Genomic DNA, 17,074 nt, shown 5'->3' with positions numbered 1-17,074 from the left:
CCCGATGCACTTGCCTGCCTCTCCCTGCACCAAGGCACAAGTGCTGTGCCCAGCCCCTCTGTCCCATCATCAGAGGCTGGATCTGGTGTCCAGGGTGCCATCGCAGGAGCACATCCCAGTCTCCACAAACCCCTGGATGACAGCCTGGGAAGAGGGCACTGGTCTGAGCATCAGAAGCTGGGCAGGAGAGTGTGGAGTGCTCAGGGATGCACTCTGGGCTGATCCAGTGGGGAACCCTGAGACACCCTCCTCCTTGAGAGCTTCCATCAGGCACAGAATGTGCCTGATCCCAAAGGCCAAGTACTCCACTCCACGCGTTTCAGCCCCAGTTAGTGGAGCCCAGCAGGTGAACAGCACTGCCACGACACCCTCCTCACAAACAGGGTGTTTTGGGGAGCATCAGCAGGGTTTGGGGATCATCCTGCCTGGAGGAGCAGGCACACCCCCTCCTGCTGCCAAGAGCTCAATGAGGAGCAGAGGGAAGCTGAAACCCCTCCAGCTTCCCCTGGGGGAGTGCAAATGAGTTTGTGTTAATGGGGAGCAGCTGGAATGGAGCCACATCCCACCCCCGGGAAACCAGATAAAAGCCAGGGCTTGGGTAGGCCTTGCTGCTCTCTTCTCCTGGGGTGCTGCCGGGTAAGGGGTGCTGGTGGATTGGTGAGCTTGGCCCTCCTTGGGGAGGTTACTGGGGACAAGGTGGGTGTTTGGGGCAGGGAATGAAGTAATGTCTTGAGCCCAGGGTTGGTTACAACCCTGTGCTGCTCTGGGAGCTTCCCAGGAGATGCTGAGGCTTGGCACAGGCTTTCCTGAGCCAGGAGGCTGCTGGAGAGAAGGGGGGTGTTCTAAGAAGGAGCTCTGGGGATGGGCCAGTCACTGGGGTGTGCTGTGGTGGGGAGCTGGAGGGACCCACCCTAAACCCCCTGCTGTCCCTCTCCACAGCTCAGCTCTCCCAAGATGAGCCGAGGGGTTGGACCACCAGACCCCCTGGACACTGCTGCCCTGCAGCCAGAAACAATGCTCTGTGGTGAGAGGGAAGGGGCTGTGGGCACAGCTCTGTGCCCTGCTGCCCGTGTGGCTGTCCCTGCCAGCAGGCTGTGGTGCAGAGCCTTCCTGGTGCTGGCCGTGTGTGTGTGTGCTACTGCTGTCCCCTACGGCCTGGGCACCCTGGCTGCTGTCACCTGGAGTCCCCTGGGCTCATCAGCCCCCCAGCAAGGGATGGGTGACAGTCTGGTGACAGCATGTGGAGACCTCCTCACCTCAGGTTGCTTCCCAGGGGTCCAAGGAGATGTCACCCATGGGACAGGTGCTGGGGGATGGAGCCTGGGGACACGGACTGCGGCCACACAGACATCTCGGACCTCCCTGCAGCAGCAGCCTGGCTCTAGGGACAGGGAAGGGCTCAGGTTGGGCACAGCAGCGGCTGTGATGCTGTCCCCCACACAGTGGCTTGGCAAAAGGGTGCCTGCTACCTCAACTCGGCTCTTCCAGACTGAGGGTGTCCCCAGTCCTGGCTCCTGGCATCCCCTTGCTCTGGGAGGCCTCCGTGGAGCAGGACCAGGCTCGCGCGACACCACGCAGATGTCAGCAGTGACTTCAGCTGGTGGCCTGGGGCAGCCAGCGGGCACAGCAGAGCCCCAGAGCCCGCAGAGGGAGTCTGAGGGCACCTCCAGAGCTCAGAGTGAGCCAGCTGCTGGGGTCCCTGCCACCTCCCAGGTATGGCTGCACCCTCCTTCCTTCCCCACAGCTGCCCCTGGCCCCTCTGCAGAGGTGCAGGTGGCACCCAACCAGCTGGTGCCGCTCCAAGGGGCTGCTGGGGGGGCTCAGGTCCCACCCGATGTCCCAGCACGGACACTGATGGATGCTCACTCCTGGAGCCCCAGCACAGCAGAGCAGGTGGTGGCCTCTGCTCTGCCAGCGCAAGGGACGCCCAGCTCGGCCGACCCTGGCACAGTGTGGGTGCCCCCTGCCCTGACACCTGAGGGGCTCTGGGGCACTGCTGGCACTGTCCTGCCTGGGAAAGCGGCTCTGTTGGTGGACGCTGCGTTGGCCCAGGTTCCAGGAAACGGGTCTGGACTCCTGGATGCAGTCCTGGCATCACTTCCTACCAGTGCCACAGCTCCTGGTGTCCACGATCAGCAAGTGCTGGCTTCCTTCCTTCCCCCAGCGGAGTCTGGGGGTTCTGCTGTCACCTCGGGGATGCAGAGTGACCTGCCTTCTCCCCCGGCACAGCCGATGTCCACCGAAGCCACCCCAGCTCAGACCAGGCCTCCCAGCCCTGCGGGTCCCGCCCTGACAGGGATGAGCTCCACAGCCACTGGTGTCATCCCAGAGCTTGGGCAGGTGTTTGTGATGGAAGAATCCAGGCACAGCAAGCCCAGGACAGCATCACTGGGACCCACTCCCTCTCCAGGAGGACCTCCAGGGCCCACCCCTGCCAGCCCAGCCTCTGTGCCTCCCCCCTGCTCCACAAACCTGGCTCTGGAGCTTGGCTCTGAGCCTGGGCACCACACTGCCACCACCAGCGGGACATCTCCATCCTTCCTGCCGACTTCTCCTGGAGCTGGGCAAGCAGCCAGCTCCCTGCTCAGCTCCCAGACCCTGGCTGTGCCCACAGGAGTGACCCTCGATGCCCTCATCATGTCCAGTGGCTCCATCACTTCCCAGCACTCCTCCACAGCCATGGAGCATCTCCCTGCCACCACCAGAGAGGCCTTCAGCCCAGCTGAGCTGGTGGTGAAGGGCAAACCTGGCTGCACAGGGACGAAACCCCCTGCATCCCACCCCTCCAGCCTCCCCTTTCCCACACAGCCTGTGCATGTGCTGCCCTTGCAGTTCCGGCTGCTGGGCATCGCTTACACCCCGGCTCTGGGCAGCAGGAATTCGGACGGCTACCGGAAACTGGAGGGAGACGTGAGACTGATGGTGGGTGCTGGAGGTGGTCGGGGCAGATGCTGGCACTTTGGGGTGCGGGGTGGTGCCAGGCCCTGCTGGGGTGAGAAGCTTGTGTGCTGCATCAGCCCTTGGTTGGTTTATTGCCCACCTGAGCATGGTGGAGGTGGATAAATCCCTGGCACTGCTCCACTGGCACTTGGTTTGAGGTGGGACTGGACTCCCCTCACCTCAGGCAGCCAACAGGGCCATGGCACACCGTGTTGTTGCTGGGGTATTCCGTCCTGGGAGTATGGGTGGCTGCTCTAGGTATCCCAGCTCATCCATGGGCATTCCCAGAGGGAATATATACTCACTCCCTGGGGTACCAGCATGCCCTCTCCTGTGCAGACTGAGTTGACTCCCCTCTATTTATTGCCCACCTGCTGGTGCATTTCCCCTTCACATGGGGGAGCTTGGAAAACCTTCTCAGTTACCAGGTGCTTCTTCCTTCCTTCCAGCTAAACCAGATGCTGTCCAGCTACGAGACCTTCCTGCAGGCAAATGTCCTTGAGTTCATGTGAGTGTGCAGCCGATGGGGAGGGGTGGTTTGGCTTGGAGGGAAGGGTTTGCCCAGGAAAACGCTCCAGGCAGGTCATTGTGAGGGGCAGTGCTCCCTCCCTGGCATCATCATCCCGAGGGATCCCTGTCTAAATTTCTGGATAAGTGTACCTGGGAAAGAAAAAGCAGGTGTGCTGCCCACTGTCTCCTCTCCCTCCCAGGAATGGCTCAGTGGTGGTGCGAGGGGAGGCTCTATTCCGGGGGGATGCTCCTGCTCCCACCAACTCCCACCTCATCCGGACAGTAGTCACAGAGGCAAGCAAGGGAAGGAGCATCTTCAGCTGGCAGCTGGAGCCCCAGTCTGTCCAGTCCGGTGGTAAGTCCTGAAGGCCTTCCCACAGCAGGGCTGCTGCTGCCAAGTGCCCTCCTTGTGCCTCTATCAAAGCCAAAACCTGCGCACTTTGGATTCCAGGCTTTTCCTTCTCTTAACATCCCTTCTCCTGACCTGTGTAAAGCCATTTTAAGGATGTTAAGGGTGGTGGAGGGCACATCTGAAGCAGTGGGACCTGTGTGGGCCAGTGCTTCTGCTTAACACCCTGCCTTCCCCTCTTTGCCCCAGCTCTCCTGTGCTGGGAAATGGTACATCCCGACCCCTTCCCACATCCAAAGGAATTCCTCCTCACTCAGCTGCCCTCCTGGTTTCTGCTTTTGGTGTGTGGCTGTGGATGAGCTCAAGGCTGAGCAATATCTCCCAAGGAAGGTGGAGGAACAGGTGTGAGCATAACTCTTCCAAACTCCCTTAGGCTTCAGCCTGGACAACCTGGACCCGGAGAAGCTGTCCATCTCCTTCGCTGGCTCCCAGCTTGGGATGAGCAGGATGGATCCTCTGGAGAGGCTGGTCAGTGAGGTATGCCAAGCCTTGGGGGCCCTTCCGAAGGGTGATGCTGGGGGAGTGGGCACAGGCTGCCTGGGTGGTGGGATAACCTGTGCTAAACAGGGGAAGGTGTGAACTGTTGTCTTCTCTCTACCCAGGTAACTTCATCTATCAGTCCCCTCTACCACGTGAGGAACTTCACCATCTCCCAGCTCAGGTATGGGATGCAGCTACTCCTCTGCCAACTCTTAATTTAATTACCTTCACCATCTCTTGTGCCCTCTGCAGCTCATTAGCAGCCCTGCAAGGATGGAGAGGATGGGAAAAGCTGGCAGGGGATGTGCAGCTGGAACAAACTAACTGAGCACCTTCTGTGGGCTCTCAGGGGAAAAACACCGGTAAAGGTGCTTGAGCCGGGTCCCAGCCCTCCTGCCTTGCTCAGGGCTCTTCTCTCCCCTCAGGAACCTCGATGGGAACATGGAGATCACTGGAGACCTCTACCTAGACACAGTTGTCCATGCTGACGTTACAGAGGTTCTGGAAGCCCTGACTACACTGTCAGCCCTCCCCCTGGACCTGACGTCCCTCTCGGTGGAGGGTAAGGACAGTCCCTGTGCGTGGTGTGGTCAGGGTTGCTGCCAAATCTGCACACCCAGCACTGTTTCTTGTTCCTTTAGGGTCCAAGCTTGGTCTGCACGTGTACCCCCTCTCCTTCCTCGTCACCAACAGACAGTTCAGTCAGAAGCTTCAGGATCCGCTCTCTGTAGAGCACGAGAATCTCTCCAGGGACCTTGAGGATGCGGTAGGAATGGGGCTGGTGGGAAGAGGGGATTAAGGTCCTCCCAGCGGGGTGAGAAGAAGAGCTGTGGGAGGAAGAGGGGCTGCTTTGGGGTGTCCAAGCACCCCCAAAAGCTGGTGGGGAGCTGAGCACAACCTTTCTTCCAGGTGGCGAGAGCCCTGAGGGATTACCCAACCTTCTTGAAAGCGTTGATAAAAGAATTCATGTGAGTGGGAGCGGGGGGTCTGCTGGGGCAGGGGTGTACAGGGGCACGGAGGTCTCCCCTCAGATATCAGCCAACAGGTCATGGCTGACAGGTGCAGATTTTTGGCTACAGAAGGATTTGTGGAGGAAGCTGAGGTCAAGCATTAGTCCATTGTATCAGTGGTGACTTGCTGGACCTCCAGGGTCCCAGAGTGCAGGGCTCTCTTCCAATTGAGCAGAACCCTCTGGGAGGCTGGGTGTGCCCACCCCACTGTGGGGTCATGGGGGCACTGGCAGCTGCTGGAGCTCTTTCCAACCCTTTCTGCAGGCCTGGCTCCTTGATCTGCCATGGGAACATGATATTCCATCACCCTGCTCCAACCAGCATGGAAGTTTTGAAGACACTTGTGCACTCGGTTGGGCCAAACCAGGCTTTGGCTGACTCTGACATCCATGTGGATCCATACTCTCTTTCTGTGGGAGGTAAGCTCCCCTCTGGGACATGGGTATATGAGCTCCACAGGCCCCATGCAAGCACTGTGAGCAGAGTAGATCCACAGCTGACCACATCCTGATCCTTTGTGTGAAGAGAGGGTGAGATGTCTTGGCTGGTGAGGTGACCAGAAAGTAAAATCTGAGTAAGAGATGTGCCCTTTCCCTCTGCATAACCTGAGGGATCGGGGTTGGAGACCTGCTGCTGCAGGCTGGTGTAGGATGGGAGGATAGGGCATGAAGGGTGTGGAACAGATGTTTTTGTCTCCTATATATTTGTCCTGGAGCAGAGTGGGTGGCTGGCACCCCGTGGGGCAGAGCCCCTGGTTGCTCCAGGCTCTAAGCTCTGTGCTCTGCTCCAGAGGACACCCTGGAGCCTCCCTCGCCCCAGCCGGGCTTCCCAGCCTATGGAGTGGCCATCATGGTCATAGGTGGCCTCTGCATCATCACTGCACCCATCGTGCTCGTGGTAAGGGTGAATTCTGTCTGCTGGTGTGGACAAGCAGCCCTGACCCCTTGTGTGGGGTGGGCTGAGGGACCCTGTGGGGCCAGGCAGGGCTACAGTCCCTGTGCTTTCCTCCCCAGTGCCTGGGGACCAAGAGGCTGGGCTGGCAGAATGGAAGAGCCCTTTGGGACAGAAGAGACCCTGAAGCAGGGATCCAGACCCTGGAAATGGATAACCAGGGGTTCTGGACAGAGGTGAGTGGCCTTTGCATCCCTTGGGTTATTTTCTGTGCCTGGGAGCTGATGTTGCTGCAGGTCACGGGTTCTTCTATTACCTGGTGCTGATCTCTGGGGTTGGAGAAAACTGTGGGGAGCTGGAGGAAAGCGACCCTCATTCCTGCCTTTGCTAGAGGTGTTTACAGTGACTTCTTCCCTCTCGCCTGCAGGACCCTGAGGATGGTCACATGCAGTGGCAAAGCACTTCTGCCTGAGGAGACAAGCAGCAGCTGGGGGGAGCTTGGAGAGGGGCTGTAAGGGGGAAGGAGATGCTGAGAAGCTTTCCCACATCATGTAGCAGCAGCTGCCAGGTGCTCCCTGAGCAGAATGCAGACTCAGGTGTGTAAAGGAATAATTTTGTATCTTAAATAAACTGTTTATAGACCGTCAAACCCAGGTGGGAAGGATCTGTGTTTGCTGCTGGGGGGGGTGGTGTTGAGCCCTTCTGCCTGGGTGGGCAACTTTTGCCCTGGGCTCCCAGTACCACCACAGCCGTGTTCTGCTGGTCTAACTGGTGCCAGGGAGCTGGCCTTGGTCCTCTCCAGCTCCGGGATGGATAACAAGACCCTAGTGCTAGGGAGTTAAAAAAGCGAGAATGTGCAGGCCAGCCCCACAGTCACATTTCCAGCCCCAGAGTGCTTTCCGTTCCAGCACAGTGGCTTTTATTTCAGATCCTGGAGTGTTTGTTCTAGCCCCGACCCTGCCCCACAGGCTTTATCTCAGCTCCAGTCCTGCAGCACTGATTGCAGCTCCTGCGGTGGACGTTCAGCACCCCGGAGTCTTTATTGCAGATCCTCAGCCCCAGGGTCTTTATTTTGCCTCTCCACAGCCGCAACTTTTATTTCACCTCCAGCCCCGAGGTCTGTATTTCAGGCAAGCCCCGAGGGGTTTTATTTCAGCCCCAGCTCACCATCGTGTCCCCCCAGCTTTTATAAACACCTCTATGAGAGCCCAACCTTATAGTCGCTATCCCAGTTCTACAGTGCTTCCAGTTCCAGTCTCATAAGCTTTACTTCATTCCAGTTCTGCCTCTTCCCACTGCGGCTCGGTGAAGCTGCTCAGGCATCAGAACAAGATCTTTATTTCAGGTCGAGGTCCGTGAAGCTTCAGCCCCAGCTCTGAACTCCACCCTCCCTGCGCCTGGGGGGCTGAGACTGCGCTGGCACGGCCCGCCACTGCCGGCCCGCCTTTCCCCGCGCTGTCCGGTCACAGCCGCCCTTCCAGTCCGGGCGCGGTCCCGCCAAGCTCAGACCGCTAAACCGCGGCCCGGCCCCTCAGCCCGGCCCCGCTCCCCCGTTCGCCTGAGGCGCCGCTCCCGCCGCCGCCGCCGCTTTGGGAGCCGGCGGAGCCGTGGCCCCGCTGCTGCAGCCTCGGCAGGTTCTGTTGGGGCCCGGGAAGGGCGGGCGGGAGGTCTCCCCCGGAAAAGGGGAGACGGCGGCGAGCGGGCGGGCTCGGCCCCCGGAGCGGCGGCAGCGGCGGGAGCGGGGCCTGAGGGGACAGCGGGGGGGCGCGGAGCCGCGCGTGGCGGGAACGGGCGGGCTGGGATTGGCGGGGCCGGCGCTGCCTCGGGCTGGGATTGGCTGGGCTGGCCCGGCCTGGGGCATAAATAGCGTGCACAGGAGGGGGCGGGCGTCAGTTCGGCGGTGCGGCTGCGAGTGGCGAGCGGGGCTGCGCCAGGACGGGACCCGTGCGGCTGCCGGTCCGGGGAGCGCCGGTGAGCACGGACGGGCGCGTCCGCCTGGGCCGGGGTCTGGGGGCAGCGGTGCCGGCCGTGCCCAGTTCTTCCTGCTGCGTCCTGCGGAGCTCGGGCAGCCGGAGGCTGGTGCGGGGCCTGGAGCGGCGCAGGGGGAACCGGCTGCTGCTACCGGTGGCCGGGGAGAAGCCCTTCCGTGGTTTTTGGGTTTGAAGTAACGTTACAAATGTCGGGAATAAAATTGTTTTACTCTACTTTTTACTGTTTTATTCTGTTTTTATTTGAAATGATTAATGATTTTGTTATTTATTGCATTACTTTGTTTTTCTACTTGTGTTGTTATAGGGTTTTAATTTGCTTTTTTAGTAGATTTGTGACGTTAATTCAGTAAAGGTTGTGGGGCTGGGGCTGAAACAGCAGTTGTAAAGCCCCCGGGTGTGGAACAAGGACCTTGGGACTAGAGTCAGGCTCAAACCAATGCGGAGCAATGGAAGTGCTGGGGCCGGAGCTGGATAAGGCCCGTGGGAGAAGGGGAAGGAGCTGCAGCTCAGGGGCTGCAGGAGAGGCCTGGGGGTTTGCCAGGCCCTGCCCGGTGGTACCAAGCAGAGGCTGAGAGTGAAGGGGTTTGGGGGCTCTAGGGGCTCCAGGGCCCGGGATGGGGAACCAGGGGCCCAGTGGCCATTCCCAGCCCCTCGTGCTGCCCAGGGGAGGTGAAGGGGCCCTTGGGCAAGTGCTGGGGTGAGGCGCCAGGGAGGGGGGAAGGTATGTGTTGGGGTTCAGGCCTCATGTGTCCCCAAAGTTGGGACCCCATTGGGGTGGGTGGGAGAGTTCCTAGAGATGTTGAAGTAGTGCTAAGAGTAACTGATTTGTGACCTTATCAACAGCCCCGGGCTGCAGTGAGAAGCAGGAGCAGCTCATAGCTGAAGGCAGTGGGATGCTGAGGAGCTGGAGCTGAGGCAGCAGAGCAGGAGGACACTGAAATATGGTAGGGCAGGGGGTGAAACCCCTGTGGGGCTGGGATAGGGAGTGTGGAACTGTAGCTGGAGTAAGGATTGTTAGGCTGGGGCAGGAATATGGGTTCAAGAGCTGAGCTGAAACCACACAGAGCTAGAGCCAAAACGCAGATCCTGCCCTGAGAACCAGGAGCTGCTTTAAGTGCCGCTGCAGGGAAGATGTGGAGCCAGAAGCGAAACAGGAGAGCTGGCAGTGAAATAAAGCTTGTGGGATTGAAGCTGAAACCATTGGGGCTGGAAAGGGATGGCAGTGCTGGAGCTGGAATCACTGTTCCAAAGGGACACAGGCTGGATATCTGGGAAGTGACCATAGGATGGGACACAAACCAAAGGGCTGGAACTGGAATAAAGATTGCCGGGCTGGGGTTGGAATATGGACTCTAGAGCTGGAGTCAAAGGGAGGATCCTGCTGTGTGAACCTGGAGCAGCTTCACCTGGTGGTGTTGGAGAGACGCGGATATGCAGCTGGAAGAGCAGAGGTGGCAGTGAAATAAAGCTTGTGGGTCTGGAGCTGAAATCACTGGGGCTGGGAAGGGGACTGCAAAGGGGATAGACACTGTAGGACTGAAACAGGACTGTAGGATTGTTGTGGGGACATCAGAGTGGGGCTGTGATATTGCTGGTGGGGCTGGGATTGTGGCTGAAAAGGGAACAGAATCAGTAGAGCTGAGCAGGGGACTGTAAGATTGCGCCTGAAATGCCGCTGGTGCTGGGATATTGACAGGGTCTGTAATAGGCACGGCAGGGCTGAAATCACTGTAATGCTGTGACATTCACTGTGTGGCTGGGATTCTGAGTAAGAATGGAAAAGAAGCTGTAGAGACGGGTTAGAGCCTGTGGGATTGGAGCTGAAATCACGGTTGAGCTGGGATATTGCCTATGGATCTGAGATAGCGACTGCAGGGCTGGAGCTGAAATCAGTGTAGGGCTGGCATATTGACTGTGGGGGGGGCTTAGAGACTGTAGGGCTGGAGCTGAAGCCATGCAGAGCTGGAGCCAAAAGGAAGATCTGCAGAGTGAACCTGGAGCAGCTTCACCTGGTGGTGTTGGAGAGACGCGGATCTGCAGCTGGAAGAGCAGAGGTGGCAGTGAAATAAAGCTTGTGGGTCTGGAGCTGAAATCACTGGGGCTGGGAAGGGGACTGCAAAGGGGATAGACACTGTAGGATTGTTGTGAGCTGGGATATTGCCTATTGACAGGGTCTGTAATAGGCACGGCAGGGCTGAAGCTGAAATCACTGTGGGGCTGGGATTGTGAGTAAGAATGGGAAAGAAGCTGTAGAGGCGGGTTAGAGCCTGTGGGATTGGAGCTGGAATCACGGTTGAGCTGTAGAGGCGGGTTAGAGCCTGTGGGATTGGAGCTGGAATCACGGTTGAGCTGTAGAGGCGGGTTAGAGCCTGTGGGATTGGAGCTGGAATCACGGTTGCGCTGGGATATTGCCTGTGGATCTGAGAGCCAATCCCAGCCCGAGGCAGCGCCGGCCCCGCCAATCCCAGCCCGAGGCAGCGCCGGCCCCGCCAATCCCAGCCCGAGGCAGCGCCGGCCCAGCCAATCCCAGCCCGCCCGTTCCCGCCACGCGCGGCTCCGCGCCCCCCCGCTGTCCCCTCAGGCCCCGCTCCCGCCGCTGCCGCCGCTCCGGGGGCCGAGCCCGCCCGCTCGCCGCCGTCTCCCCTTTTCCGGGGGAGAACTGCCGCCCGCCCTTCCCGGGCCCCAACAGCACCTGCCGAGGCTGCAGCAGCGGGGCCACGGCTCCGCCGGCTCCCAAAGCGGCGGCGGCGGCGGGAGCGGCGCCTCAGGCGAACGGGGGAGCGGGGCCGGGCTGAGGGGCCGGGCCGCGGTTTAGCGGTCTGAGCTTGGCGGGACCGCGCCCGGACTGGAAGGGCGGCTGTGACCGGACAGCGCGGGGAAAGGCGGGCCGGCAGTGGCGGCGCTTGGAACCTGTGAGGCCGCGGCCCATGGGAGGGCGAGGCGCCCAGTCGGGCGGATCCTGGGGCGCTTGAAGGGTCTGCCGTCGCCCGCGGTCCGGAGACCGCCGTCCGCTCCCCCGACCCTCTCTGGTGCCCCGGTCCTTGCCGAAGGTCCCCGCAGAGCCCCTACCGGAGCGCCCCGTCGGCACTCGGGGCAGGGGGCGGAGAGGGGCGTAGCCGGCAGCCCGCCTGGAGTAGTTCCGGGTCGGAAAGGCGGACTCTGGGGTAGCACCGCGGAGCGGGGAGCGGCGGCGACATGGTGGGGAGGGGGATCGGCGGCGGGGAGCGGGGAGGGCTCGCAGAACCCTCGGCGGGCTCTGATCGCCTCTTTCCCGCAGCGGTTCCGCTTCTGCGGGGACTTGGACTGCCCCGACTGGGTGCTGGCCGAGATCAGCACCCTGGCCAAAATAGTTAAGTGCCCGTGCCTCCCCGCGTCCCCCTGCCCGTCCCCCGCCTGCTCTTGGGCCCCCTGCTCACCCTCCTTCTGCCCCGCAGTCCTCGGTGAAGCTGAAGCTGATCTGCGCCCAGGTGCTGCGGGACCTGCTGGGGGAGGCCATCGAGGTAAGTGTGGGGCTACCGCAGTGGAGGCCAAGTGTTTCAACACTACAATGGCATAATCAGCAACCTTAATTAATCTTGTGTTCTTCATGCAAGCCTCAGCGTTAAGAATGCTACCGGCCCCTACTAGTAATAATAATATGCATAGTAAGTGTTATTAGTATTAATATTTAGGTAAGAATTGTTAGTGTTAACACTGGTAGTGAATGTGTTACTTGGTGTTTACTGTGATGCTCTGCTTTCCCACAGTATGACAAAATCCTGAAGCTGACCTCAGATGCAAAGTTAGGTGAGCCCTGCTGTCCTTACCGGGATCCCCCGATGGAGCCATGCTCCAGGGATGGCTAGCGGTCTGCCTGGGGATGCCTTCCCAAGGTGACAGTGCTCACCCTCCCTCCCATCTGCAGAGTCGGGGGATGTGAAGGCAACCATTGCTGTCCTTGGCTTCATCCTCTCCAGTGCAGCCAAGCACAATGTAGACAGTGAGTCTCTGTCAAGTGAGCTGCAGCAGCTGGGGCTGCCCAAAGGTAGGGGAAACCCTTGGGGTGGCACCGTGAGCCAGACCTGGTGGGATGTTTGTGACAGTTCCCAGTCCTGCCTTCTTCACATCCAGATGGAGGGCAGGCTGGCTGCTGTGCTGTCCTCCATCACCTCCCTTCTGTGCCATCAATCCCTGGGGGCTCCTTAGGTGCTTTAGTGGGGTTTGGCAGCTGCAGGTCTGGTGTGAGCAGAGGGGTTCTTCTCTTGTCTCCCCTCACAAGCAGAGCATGCCAGTGGGTTGTGCCGTTCCTATGAGGAGAAGCAGAGCACCCTCCAGGACAGGCTCAGGGCCTGCAGCCTGCGATGTGAGTGGGGTGTTGTGTCTTAATAGGGGTGTGGGGGTCAGCATCACCCTGCCGGAGTGAGCAGGGGTGCTGACACCATCCCACTACCCACCCTAGTGAGCCAGCTGGGCTCAGTGCGCTGGCGGGTGGATTACACCCTCAGCTCCAGCGAGCTGCAGGAGGTCAACGAGCCCGTGGTGCACCTGACCTTCAACGTGCGGGATAGAGAGTGTGAGAAGATGACAGCCATCCCTGTGACGCTCTCGGCCAACAAGTTCCGGGTGCTGCTGGCAGGTGAGGCACCAGGAGGGGTGGCAGAAGGAACCTCCGTGGGGGATTCTGCAGGAGGAGATGCTGTGGGAGGCATGCTGGGAAGGGGATGCTGAAAGGGATGCTGCAATACCAGCAGCTCCCCCACATCTCTGTCCTCTCTCTGCAGAGCTGAAGCAGGCCCAGACCCTGATGAACACCCTTCTTTGAGGAGCCAGAAAAGGGCCATGGCAGGAGGTTGCGACAGTGAGTTGGGGGCCCACACTGGTGCTCCCGGCTGGGGAGGAGGACGTTTCCCTGCCCTCTGGGTTTCCGGGGGTCCTCGGGGCAGCTCCAATAAAGTCCCGGTGACAAAGCTGAGCCGTGTCCCGCTGTACGCCGGCGTTGTGCGACGTTTCCCCGCGGCGGGGCCGCCTCGGCAGGGACAACCACCTCCGGTATCACGGCGCAGCCAATGGGAGCGCGCACCGCCCGCCCGCGCAGCCAATGGGAGCGCGCACCGCCCGCCGCGCAGCCAATGGGAGCGCGCACCGCCCGCCGCGCAGCCAATGGGGGCGGGCCGTGGCTGCAGGCGGCGGCGAGCTGGGGCTGCGCTGGGCAGTCGCGGCCATGCCCGAGTGCCCGGAGCTGCACCTGGCCGGGCGCTTCATCAACGGGGCGTGCGGAGCGCTGGTGTTCGCGGGCGGCGTGGAACGCTCGGCGGTGGGCCGCGGCCCGGAGGTGCCCTTCCGCAGCGAGGCCTACCGCATCTCGGCCATTGCCCGGGGCAAGGAGCTGCGGCTGACGCTGAGCGCGCTGGACCCCGCCGGTGCCACCCCCCCGCAGGACCTCGTGTTTCGCTTCGGCATGTCGGGGTCGTTCCGGCTGTGCCCCGCCGCCGAGCTGCCCCGCCATGCCCACCTCCGCTTCCTCACCCGCGAGAGCCCCCGCGCGCCCTCTGCTTCGTCGACCCCCGGCGCTTCGGGTCTTGGCGCCTGGGGGACGCCTGGCAGCCGGAACGCGGGCCCTGCGTCGTCTCCGAGTACCAGGCTTTCAGGTGAGCGTCCTGAGGAATGCCCCCTGCTTGGTTTTGGCTGCTTTTCCTGCACGGACACGTCCAGGTGACTCTTCATGCCCCGTGCTCTCTTGCAGGGGGAATGTGCTGAAGAACCTGGATGACAGGGCTTTTGACAAGCCCATCTGTGAGGTCCTCTTAAACCAGAAATATTTCAATGGAATTGGGAATTACCTGCGTGCTGAGATCCTTTACAGGTAAGGTGGATTGAGCACCACCTGCCATGGAGGTTTAGTCTCTAAGAGTTTGCTGGAGCTTGAAGGCTCCTTGGCTAAGCCAGCTGTGCCTCCTCACCTGGTAGACACAGGAAGTGCCAGAACCGAGGCTTCAGGCTTGTGTGTAACTCTCTCAGGTTGAAGATCCCTCCCTTTGAAAAAGCTCGGACTGTGCTGGAGGCCCTGAAGGATCAGGAGCAGGAGAGGAGGAAGAAGGTGGGGAATACCAGGTGCTTTCACAGGCTCAGAAAGCAGCAGGTTTCCAGACAGATGCCATAAGCAGGGGTTTGGTTGCCTGTGGCCCTTCATGATGACCTTTGCCAGTCCTCTGCCCTAAGGAAGTCTGCAAGTGTTTTTTGGGTGGGTGAAGAGGAAGAGGTGAGGGAAACAAACACCTTGCAAGCTTAAAAGCTCCAAGGGGCAGGCTGCAGTAAAGCCCAAGGCTGATCTTGTGGCGTCAGGGGAGAGGAGGCGGCTATTGTAAAGAAGCCTGAAAACAAACTACGTGACCTGCTGCTGGTGTTTGTGTGTGTTAGCCCTCTTTCATGTCTGTGTAGCTGAGTTGGAAGCCTACTGTGTGGTGAACTTGGGGCTGTCATGCGTGGAGAGTGTGGCAGCTCATCCTCTGGAGGGCAAGAGATGGGGAAGAAGATGAGAGGAGAGAACCTGAGGAGGCAGAGGTAGCTGGCAGGTGACTTCTCTGCCCTTCTCCATACCTGCAGGATCCTTCCCTGACACTGAGCAAGAAGGTGAAGCTGAAGCAAGAGAACCCAGATCTGTTGGAACTGTGCCACACCGTGCCCATGGAGGTCATCATGGCAGGTGAGAGGACAGGACAGGCAGCTGGGGCATGGGGTTGGCAGGGAGGCTGGGGCTTTGCTTTCTCAGCATCAGAAGGTTTGGGGTGAACCAAATGGTGATCACGGCTTCTGCTCTGATTCTGTCTGCCTTTCCCTGTCTCCCCTCCCAGAGAAGCAGCTCTTGGACCCTGAGCACTCGGATAACTATGCTGCCTTCAAGAACTGGCTGCAGTGTTACCTGGTGCCTGGCATGAGCTCCCTGCGTGACCGCAGTGGCAGGACCATATGGTTCCAGGTAGGAGCCTGGGGCTGCTGTTGGGAGCTGGAGGTCCCCAAACCACTCCTCCTATGTGTGGCCTGTTTTCTGCTTGCTGAGACTCCCATTACACTGTGTGGCTGGGGGTCTCCCTCTCCATCAAGCTGCTGGGCATGGAGGTGACAAGGACCTCCTGTGTGGTGGGCAGCCAGGTAACGGATGGTGAGCAGTCTGGAGCAGACGGAGGGAATGGTGGGGTTGGGGTGGTCTGGAAGCCCTGTTCTTCCCTCCTGTGCCCTGTGTTAGGGGCCTTGAAGGTACAGGAAATGATGGCAGAGTCCTCAAGGCACAGGGCCGGCAGAGCAAGCTCAACTCCCCTGCCTTCCCAGGGAAACGTGGCTGTTTCCCTATCACTGCAGTGGCTGCAGGATGGAGAAGGGGCAGGGATTCTGCTGCTGCTGCCTGCAGAATGACTGCACCCCAGTCAATGCTCTGTCCCTTCCTTACAGGGAGAGCCTGGCCCGATGGCTCCCAAAGGTGAGTCTCCTCTCCCCTTCCTGTGGGACCCACTCTTGCTCGGGGAGGGCTGGAGACAGGGAAACCCTCTTCTTGCTGTGCAGCACAAGGGCACAGGCACTCAGAGAGCAAAGAGCCATTCTCTCTGGGGTGCTGACAGGCCTGTGACAGTTGTTGGTACCAGGGGACAGAACCCATTTGTCCCCAAGGCTTCCTACCAGCATCCCAACCTGCCTGGGTGCAACTGTTGGATGGTTTTTCATCCTGCAGTTCCTCACATCACCCAGGACAGTATCCCTGCAAGGTCCCTGTGCCATGGCCTGTCCCTTGGGGTGCAGGCTCTGCCCCATCCTCTCCTCACCCCACCTAAGCTGGGCACATCCTCTCATGCAGGGCAGAGACCCCGCAAGACACCCCGCAAGAAGAGCCCTCAGCTGAAGGCAGACCCTGAGGAATCGACCCCCAAGGTGAGCAGCTTTGTGGCTCTGTCTGGCTGTCCTGTTCCCTGGGCCTTGCTCGGGCTGCTCATGAATTCATGGTGATGATCCTACACGGAGTTTCTCATCTTGGTGCTCCAAGGACCCTTCTGCTGCTAAGCTCCGGCTCTGATGCCCACCCAGGTCACCCCACGTGCCTTGAAAAAGCACCGCAGGGCTGCAGTGAACCCCCTGAAGTCAGAGGAGAAGGAGGAAGAGAAGGAAGGGGAGGCTGACAGGCCAAGGAAGGGACGTGCTTGCAGGAGGAGGAAAGCAACCGCTGCTCCAGCCTTGCCTGAGCCTGAGGTGCCTCTGAGCGTCAGGAGAAGCCGCCGGATATCTGCCCACAGGGGCAAAGGTGAGACTGGCAGCCCCTGTAGCTTTGGTGCAGAGATGGGGGCTGTGGGAGAGCTCCCTTGTGGCAAGGGGACTGAGGGGTGCCAAAAAGCAGGAGAGGAGCCCATGGGGCAGAACCAGATACCCCCCTGCCCTCTGACTCCTCATTTCCCTCTCCATTCTCCAGGTGCAGCCCCTGCTGTGTGAGTATCACCCACTGCCACCTCCTGAGGGGCATTTAAGGGGCCAAGAGGAGCTCAGGGAGGGCCTGGCCACAGACCCGGGTTAGTGCTAGGGAAAATGGAGCTAGTCTGTACCTGTGCTCACACTTGCTGCTGTTGCTTCTTGCCAGTGTGGGAGGGAGAAGCTGAGCTTGGTGATGGGGCTTTTTCCTGCTGTCCACAGGCATTTGAGGGGAAGAAGGGCCAGGACCACATGTTGTGCTGGACTCTGACTCCTCCCTCACCCTCCTCCTTTTCTGGCTGCTGATCCCATCACTGTTTTTAGCTGACTAATAAAGTATTTTGTGTAGAAATCACTATGCATGCCTTTTCATGCTGAGGATAAACCCCTCTGTGCCCAGCCTCTTCTCCACAGGG

At 60.0% G+C, this 17,074-nt stretch overlaps 3 protein-coding genes across 4 annotated transcripts; all 3 read left to right on the top strand.

Moving 5' to 3' along the window:
• Positions 1-28: 28 nt before the first annotated feature.
• LOC104697444 lies at positions 29-7,249 on the top strand. Its single transcript, XM_039557536.1, has 12 exons — positions 29-2,922; positions 3,390-3,448; positions 3,651-3,805; positions 4,233-4,336; positions 4,462-4,520; positions 4,765-4,901; positions 4,981-5,105; positions 5,249-5,307; positions 5,614-5,768; positions 6,140-6,246; positions 6,363-6,476; positions 6,668-7,249. The coding sequence occupies exons 1-12, from the start codon at positions 955-957 to the stop codon at positions 6,710-6,712; spliced, it is 3,087 nt and encodes a 1,028-aa protein (XP_039413470.1). The 5' UTR covers positions 29-954; the 3' UTR covers positions 6,713-7,249.
• Positions 7,250-11,166: 3,917 nt separating this feature from the next.
• On the top strand, positions 11,167-13,132 carry COMMD4 (COMM domain containing 4). 2 transcript variants are annotated; one of them, XM_039557823.1, is made up of 8 exons: positions 11,167-11,429; positions 11,509-11,580; positions 11,666-11,731; positions 11,978-12,017; positions 12,136-12,255; positions 12,490-12,573; positions 12,670-12,846; positions 12,992-13,132. In XM_039557823.1, exons 1-8 carry the CDS (start codon positions 11,427-11,429, stop codon positions 13,030-13,032), a joined length of 603 nt encoding a protein of 200 aa, XP_039413757.1. In that variant the 5' UTR covers positions 11,167-11,426; the 3' UTR covers positions 13,033-13,132. The 2 variants fall into 2 exon arrangements, with proteins under 2 accessions (XP_039413757.1, XP_039413758.1); XM_039557824.1 differs by having other exon boundaries at positions 11,171-11,429; positions 12,493-12,573.
• Positions 13,133-13,208: 76 nt separating this feature from the next.
• On the top strand, positions 13,209-17,013 carry NEIL1 (nei like DNA glycosylase 1). Its single transcript, XM_019293540.2, is given in 10 exon segments — positions 13,209-13,741; positions 13,744-13,858; positions 13,954-14,073; positions 14,229-14,307; positions 14,814-14,913; positions 15,062-15,186; positions 15,657-15,684; positions 16,057-16,130; positions 16,284-16,497; positions 16,663-17,013. Coding segments are annotated over 10 exon segments (1,308 nt in total). The 5' UTR covers positions 13,209-13,308; the 3' UTR covers positions 16,683-17,013.
• Positions 17,014-17,074: the final 61 nt, after the last annotated feature.

The sequence above is a fragment of the Corvus cornix genome, chromosome 10 (genome assembly GCF_000738735.6).
Source record: "Corvus cornix cornix isolate S_Up_H32 chromosome 10, ASM73873v5, whole genome shotgun sequence".
Taxonomy (NCBI): domain Eukaryota; kingdom Metazoa; phylum Chordata; class Aves; order Passeriformes; family Corvidae; genus Corvus; species Corvus cornix.
The sequence above is the reverse complement of the archived record's forward strand: the minus strand, read 5'-3'. Positions and strand labels throughout refer to the sequence as shown.

What these genes read in the sequence shown, in the direction of transcription:
- COMMD4 (XM_039557823.1), top strand. An exon ending in GACCTCAGATGCAAAGTTAG is followed by an intron (nt 12,018 to 12,135) that starts GTGAGCCCTGCT and finishes TCCCATCTGCAG; the next exon opens with AGTCGGGGGATGTGAAGGCA. An exon ending in CAGGGCCTGCAGCCTGCGAT is followed by an intron (nt 12,574 to 12,669) that starts GTGAGTGGGGTG and finishes TACCCACCCTAG; the next exon opens with TGAGCCAGCTGGGCTCAGTG.
- LOC104697444 (XM_039557536.1), top strand. Translation starts at nt 955, where the DNA reads ATGAGCCGAGGGGTTGGACCACCAGACCCCCTGGACACTGCTGCCCTG. An exon ending in AGGGAGACGTGAGACTGATG is followed by an intron (nt 2,923 to 3,389) that starts GTGGGTGCTGGA and finishes CCTTCCTTCCAG; the next exon opens with CTAAACCAGATGCTGTCCAG. An exon ending in GACGTCCCTCTCGGTGGAGG is followed by an intron (nt 4,902 to 4,980) that starts GTAAGGACAGTC and finishes TTGTTCCTTTAG; the next exon opens with GGTCCAAGCTTGGTCTGCAC.